Source organism: Dipteris shenzhenensis, chromosome 1 (assembly GCF_047967505.1).
Source record: "Dipteris shenzhenensis isolate YYH24624 ecotype China chromosome 1, Dip_SZ_1.0, whole genome shotgun sequence".
NCBI classification, from domain to species: Eukaryota; Viridiplantae; Streptophyta; class Polypodiopsida; order Gleicheniales; family Dipteridaceae; genus Dipteris; species Dipteris shenzhenensis.
In genome coordinates this window covers 65,648,735-65,656,020 of record NC_141596.1, presented here as the reverse complement: position 1 = coordinate 65,656,020, position 7,286 = coordinate 65,648,735, and the positions used below count along the sequence as shown (strand labels likewise).

The 7,286-nt window shown below is 43.8% G+C and overlaps 1 protein-coding gene across 1 annotated transcript; it reads left to right on the top strand.

Annotated features, from left to right (window-relative positions):
* The first annotated feature begins 377 nt into the window (after positions 1 to 377).
* On the top strand, positions 378 to 3,747 carry LOC147906227 (myosin-like protein). Its single transcript, XM_087389278.1, has 6 exons — positions 378 to 1,136; positions 1,231 to 1,515; positions 1,718 to 1,867; positions 1,993 to 2,151; positions 2,245 to 2,445; positions 2,708 to 3,747. The coding sequence occupies exons 1-6, from the start codon at positions 378 to 380 to the stop codon at positions 3,509 to 3,511; spliced, it is 2,358 nt and encodes a 785-aa protein (XP_087245404.1). The 3' UTR covers positions 3,512 to 3,747.
* Positions 3,748 to 7,286: the final 3,539 nt, after the last annotated feature.

Sequence of the window (7,286 nt, the reverse complement as noted above, 5' to 3'; positions counted from 1 at the left end):
CATAGTCAAAATATAATAAAATATATTTTCCGAAAAAGAAAAAGGACCCATTTCAAGAAACGGATGCTAATAAATAAGTAAGTCGTGAAAAGAGATTTGGAAAAGATGGCATAGCATTTTGTGTGAGGTGATGTTTCTGTGAAGGATGGGCTTTCTGTAATAAATAGATGCTTCTTTATTCTCATTCTTCTTCTGTTCCTGTTGTTCAGTCCTGTGCACAACACTTCCGAAGGCACACAAAATAGATTTGCATAAAGAATAATTCGTAACACAACAATTGCCCCGCTCCCCATCACTATCTTCTTCCATTCAAATAAGACCCTTATAAATCCCCTTCGTCTTCCCCTCCTCTGCTCTGCTCAGCTCAGCTATTGGCTATGGCGCCTTCCTCCCATGCCTCCTCCTCCTCCTCCTCCTCTTCTCCTCCCCTCCTCCCCCTCCCTCCCCCTTCCTCCTCCTCCCTTCGTCGCCGCTCCAAGCCCCGTCGCCCCTCCCTTCGCCTCTCCCGTGAATCCCAAATCCCTGCCTTGAACATCCACTCTGCCCAATCCCCCTCCTCTGAATCCCGCTTGCGTGGCCAGCTCCGTTGGCTCTTCCAACACGACCAGCAGCCCCTCCCTCCCGCTTTCCTCCTTTCCGGCTTGGTTGACGTCGATGATAATCCTCGCCCCGCTCGAATGCACGATCGCGGGATGTTGGATGAAACTGCTGATCGCAACAATGCTGCACGTACAGCCGAGATTTCGTTTCAAGTCCCGCTGTTTGACGACTGCAGTGGTGGCGATGGCGATATCAGCGAAACCGGAAGCGACAGGGCGCCTGATCTTTTCGAGCTGCGACGATGGAAAGAAGCGTCATCAAGTCCTCTTAGTTATGAAGGGCCGCCCGTGACGAGGGCTGCCAGCGAATGCTCGAGCGCTATCGACGACAATGTTATGTTCACGACTAGTGCAGAGGTGGAGGAGTGGAGTGCTGAGGATTGGAAGCTCCAGGCAGAGGTGTTGATGGCGGAGTGTAACTTGTTGCGAGTCGAGAAAGAATTGGCTGTAAGGCGATGGAAGCAAAGCTGCGTTGAGATGGACAAGGCCGTGAGCATGGCCCAAGCTCTGCGAGCAGCTGTTCGATCTATGCCCATGGTTGGAATTCCATCCTCTGCAACGCCTTTCAATGTCGGATTGTATTCATGCTGTGTGATGTTTGTGATGGTCTAAGTTGAGTTTTAACTGCCAGGACGGGAAGACGGATTATGACGAAATTGCTTACTTGAAGAGCCCGCAGCATTGCCTCCTTGACAAGCCAGGGGCTCTGCACGACAGGTTGGGGAAGATACAAAACACCTTGAAGTGCTCAGAGTTGTATAGAAACAGCAACTTTGCTCGTGAAGCCTTGAGAAGGTTGGAGAAATTACAACACATTTCCAAGAATTCGAACGAAATTGGCTGCCCTTTACAAGATCCCACGGATGCATTGCAAGAACGGCTGCGGAATCTACTGCTTGCTTCTGACGCCTCCGCAGTAAGAGCCTGTCTGCCTGTACTGTGTCCTGCTTACCTGATTAGGAATGGAATATAAAGTTTCTAGCGGTCCCAAACGATCTGTATTAGTGGAAGATATTACTGTTGAATTAATAGGCGCTGATTTTGAGGCGTGTTCGGGGTTTCGTGCACAACTATTCGGCAGAACTATGGAATTCTCTTCGCTAATTCTCAATGCACAGGAGGATCAAAGGCTAGAGCATGCTGCTTCGCATTACACCTTGGACGATGCTTGGGAGACCTTAGGACGTGAATCATGCACGGAAAAAGAGTTCACACTGAACAGACCGTTGAGTCCCAGTGCAGCGGACGAGAAGAAATGTATCATTGAGGTAAAAAATTTGACTCGAAGGAGAGAGTGCGTAAGCGTTGAGTAGATTAACATGTAGCTAAGTTTGATAAGGCCACTAGTGATAAAGAAAGAGCAAGCTGGCCTAAATTTTGCTTCTTTTGACAGACGGCTGCCCTGAGAAAGCAGCTAGATCTTTTGTCCTTCGAGCTCACCGAGACAAAAGCAGCGGCTGCCTTGCTTAGGAGGGAGTACAGGTCAATGCTGAGCGGGGAAAATGGTGAGCACAACCAGGCCAGGGGCGCCAGACATTCACGAGAACAGCAGGCAAGTCACGTGAACTAGCATTTTAATCCTGATATCATGCGACCGGTTGTGATTCCGAAAATCAAAGTGTCAGTTATCGGGTTTTTGGTGCAGGCAACAGCAGAGGAGGCGTTATGTAAAGTGGTCATCCGGCAGATAACAGCGCAGGTGCAAGCAGAGGCAGAACAGTGGTCTCAAGTGCAGGATATTTTACAGAATTTGCAGGAAGAGATGGAGAATCTGCATGAAGCTCGAGAAACGTGGGAGAAGCGAGCTCTTCATGCTGAAGCCCAAGTTCTCTCTCTCAAAGAAACGGTATATTATGCATGCCTAATGTTATGGGTTTTTCAGGGGCACTGCCCTTCTTTGGTTTTTGATTTGTTGTCGATTTGAAGAATATCTCACTGCTGACAAAAACTGGTGCGCTATTAAGAAGCCTCACATTTCATAGAACTGTAGGAAAGAAACGAATGTAATTCCTGCAAACTATATTTAACATGACATCAAAAAGGTTTGCTTATGTGGAGTTACCAAAATGATGCCCGTTTCATGCCTCGTTTTTTCTGTAACGAATCAGATCCATGAATGGAGGCGCAGAGCTCGAATTGCAGAGGATGAAGTTACATCACTGCAATCAGAGAGGCAGGCTCTGAAGAAAAAAATCCAGAAAGTGAAGCATCGGCATGCACTCGAGCAGAGTAGATGGCTGGAATACGAAGAGAGCAGGCTAAAAGAATCTGCCATGGTATCCGCAAGTAGCACCAAGTACACTGTCGTTGAAGCAGAAGAGAAGCCCAGGCATGCAAATGTGGGAACTCAGGATGGCTACGAAGTGTGTGAATCCATTGTTCACAGCAGAGTTGGAAGCTCCAGAAGTAGCTTTGACATGGAAACTGCCCATAAAGGCTTGCACAAGGAAACTGCCCAGAAAGGTTTGCACAAGAACATCAAGAAATCATTGGATTTTTCCAGCAATAGTAATGATGGCAACAGCAAAGAAAGGCCCAACGCTCAGACAGTAGGTGAGCAATACACCAAAGAAAGGCACAAGGTTCAAACACTGGGCGAGCAATTGTCCAAGATGAGATCCACCAAATTAGAGAGTATTGAACCCATAGTTCCTGGGAACAAAGATAAAAAGATGAAAAAGCCCAAGCACTTCAGCTTCAAGGAGAACAAACGCATTGCTTCCCATATGAGCGTCAGCGAAGAAAATTTCCTGCAAGGAGATTTACACGGCAAGATGGCTAATGCTGTTGAAGACTTCACTGGCAGTTTCAATTCTACAAAATCCATCTCTTCAAAGGCTGCTACTGCTGCACCATCAAGACTACCACTCGATGAAATCAAGAATGTACTGGCTTCTCCCCCTATCAAATAAGTTCTGTTAGAAATGTAATCGAACATGACCTAAAATTAGCATTCTACACAGTACATATACAATTATACATATGGGGTGCTCCTAGTAGGAGCTCCCTTAGTGGTTGTCAGCTCATCAACATACAGGGTGGCGCTGATTGTAAAGTGCTCTTTATTGCTATTACATTCTCGACAGCATCAGTGCTCATAGGCTTGTACACGATCATGTAATTTTGTTTTCTTATACTTGCAGCCATGAATTACACTACAGCAATTTACTCACTTCAATCGGGTTGATCTAACTTTGTATCGTGTATCATCTAGACTAGATAGGGTTGTTAATGGCACCTCTCAAAGTTTTTCCTCTCTTTGACCATACTACATAGTTGTATCGCCAATGCTTGGATTCTCGTGTTGCCGCTTGCATTAAGTACAGTGCTTGAAATTGTTTTTTGTTTTTAAGACTCTAAAACATAGCAAGGTAAGGTAAGAAATGCAATTCAAACGTGAGCAAAGTGAACTATATGCCGTTTTCCCCTCACTTGAAAAAGAGGGAGGTAACCAAGTCTAAAAAGAAAAAGTTAAATAGAGTGAAGCCACCAAAAATTGTGCACAATTTTATGCCAATCCTTGGCCACAATTGTCACAGGTTTAATGGTTGTACACCAAAGAGCTTTTTGTTTAGGCACCAATTGCCTTGATGGTCGCGTGAAAATTTTCTTCTCCAAGAATTATGATAATCCTACTCATAGACCACCTTTAATACTTGTATCGAAACACAACGCATGCACTTAGCATTAGTACACGTAGCACACCATCATACTACCCAACCTCCCCTTGTGCACATGAAGGAGGTTTGGCTTGGTATTTGTGAAAAAATAAATTTTAGAATAATATAAAGACCCCCTATTTAGATAACAATGGAATTCTTAGAAGTTAGCCTAATGAATGGAATTCAAAATCTTTTAAAGCCAAATATGGAGGTCAAAACCCATTAACTTTGAATTATAGAGTTAAAAGCACTTCATTGTCAAAATAATGATTGAAATAAAGCACTACTTATTGTCCTAAGGTATAATTCTTCTATTTCAAGAAAGGCATTCACGTGTGGAAAATGTCTCAAATATACACTTTCCTTGCAGCTTAACCAGCTTGTCACTTTACGATTAATGTCAGCTAATGGCTTTATTCTAAAATTTTGAGCACGTCCCCTGACTTCTAAGTTCAGTATATATTACATTATATCCACTGATCTAGGTCAGATGTTCCTATTACATTATATATACATCCCTAAAGAATGCCGTATTTAGAATTAGTTGCAAAATACACATGCCACCATAAACGAGGACTCGAACGTAGTAATTGTTTTGCCAATTGCTTATTGTTCAATCTTCATGTGTTTTAGAGCTATGATTTGACTATGGATATCAATTTCTATAGAGGTTGTTAGTGTTAACCTTGTGAAAGGGCCAGAAGTGTAGTCTAGGACAACAACTATGAGAGCATTGTGTGTGTAGAGTAACGGCAAAGCTCCGCTTGTAATACCTTGAGCCTAAAATATGGTATGATAAATCGTAAGGGATGAGGATAGCTGAAATCCTCTCTAGAAAAGATCCAATCATACTTGCAAAATTAGGATCTAGAGAGAAAAAGACTAAATCTAGAGAGAGAAAGACTAAAAGCCTACACTTTTGCAGGTCCCTCCACTTTGTGCAAAGACCCAAAAAGTCCCTTCACTTTGTGTAGAGACCCAAAAGGTCTCCCCACTTTGTGTAGAGACCCAAAAGGTCCACCCCAAAAGTGGAGGGACTCCTGTTCAAAATCTCTCCTACAAAAGAGGTCCCACCACAGAGGTACCTTCGAAATATGCGATTGATCTCCATTGTGTCCATGCTCTCTTACACTATCGTGTTCTAGCATGCCCTTACCCTTGCACTCTCTACCCTTGTACTCCCTCCTCCTTCCTCCCTCCTCCTCCTTCCTCCTCCTTCTCCTCCTCCCTCCTCCTCCTCCTCCTCCCTCCTCCTCCTCCCATCTCCTCCTCCTTCCTCCCTCCTCCTCCTCCTCCTCCTCCTCCTCCCTCCTCCTTCCTCCTCCTCCCTCCTCCTTCTCCGCCTCCCTCCTCCTCCACTCTCCTCTCTCTTCCTCCTCCTTCCTTGTCCATCCTCCTCAACCCTTACCCCTCGAATCTGCGAAGGAGACTAGCTCTTCACTCCTCAACCTTGGACTCCTCCTAAACCCTGCAATCCCCTCTGAACCCTGGAACTCCTAGTTAGGTCTCTCAACCATGTCCCTCTTTTGAACCCTGAAATCCCCTTCTAAACCCTTGAACTCCTATAGAGGCAGAGCCTCCATCAATTGTTATGATCAAGCCGTCTTTCTCACCCACACGTGCATGAGATCTGATTTCCATGCTTTAGCCTACACCTCTCACCAGAACATGACCCGAGGACCTAAGCTACACTTGTGAACACCTATGCCACAACGAGCAATGACACGACTGTAGGTGACCAACACCCTCAGAACCTACACATGGGATAAACAGAGACAACACATGTGGAGACCTAATCCATTGCATAATATTGGAAGTCAATTGCCCTACATAGACTTTTGACTTTCTACTACTTTTGCTATCCAAAATGGATGTCTACGACGATCCTCTTGAGAAAGAAATTACACATATAACCTTCAAATCTTGTATGGAAACTACCCACATTTTAGTGACCTCTTCTCATCTTCAAAGAGAGTGCCATGCACCAAGGTAAGGAAGAGACGGACTGGAAGGAATGACAAAAATTGTAAGCCGCCCATGGGATCCAATCTAGAGGAGATCTATTGCTTACTATATACATATGCACTTTGAAATGCTTTATCTTTATGATAAATTGATGCTAAAAGATCAAGTCATTCAATTTCTTTGTATAACATTCCTCACCTTCACCACTTTGAATGAATCTCCTGAAATCATAAGTCTCTTTCAAGATAAATCTCAGAATGAGAAGTATAAGATTCTTTCACAAGATCCATTATCTTTTCCAAAGTGAACACATAATTGTATTCAATCTTCTTGAAGGATGTAACAAACATTTGATCTATTTAATCATGAGGATGACCAACCAAGAGCAACAATCCAACAATGATCTTATCAACAATTCCCTTATCCACAAGAATACACGTGTACTATGCAAGAAATGTCTAGTTTATGAATTTCCCCATGATAGACCCCTTAACAAAGGCAGAGCACAGAAATTGATCAAGAATGTAGCCCCATACCAATTGATTGTCAGATCACTATATCGATTGGAAAAAGACAGCATCAAGAAATGGTGTGTGCGCAAAGGTGAATTTCTAAATATCCTTGAAGAAGCAAATTCCACGATAGACGGTGGCCAGTTTGCTGCCAAAATTACTACCTGGTATTACAAGTAGGCCTATGGTGGCCTACCCTTTTTGGAGATGCGGTTAAATTTGTTAAACATTGTGATCTATGTTAGAGAGCCAATATGCCATGGGAAAGGGTTAGAATGCCTCTTACCAGTGTGCTCACCTATCAACCCTTCAAAATTGGGATATTGATTTTATCGGCCCAATAAGTCTAGTTTCCAAGAGCACACAAGCGCGGTATATTTTGTCGTGAGACTGATTACTTGACAGAGTGGGCAGAGGCTAAGGCCACAAGAAAGGCGGATGCTAGAACCATAGTTTCATCAATGAAACAATTATGATCTTGATGAGTGAATTCATGATCATCCATACAATATCTATGCCTTATTATCCTAGGTCACACAGTGATGCCA

Coding starts and splice junctions, on each gene's coding strand:
- LOC147906227 (XM_087389278.1), top strand. CDS start 378: ATGGCGCCTTCCTCCCATGCCTCCTCCTCCTCCTCCTCCTCTTCTCCT. Junction 1,516..1,717: donor TTGCTTCTGACGCCTCCGCA/GTAAGAGCCTGT, acceptor CTCAATGCACAG/GAGGATCAAAGGCTAGAGCA. Junction 2,152..2,244: donor GACATTCACGAGAACAGCAG/GCAAGTCACGTG, acceptor TTTTTGGTGCAG/GCAACAGCAGAGGAGGCGTT.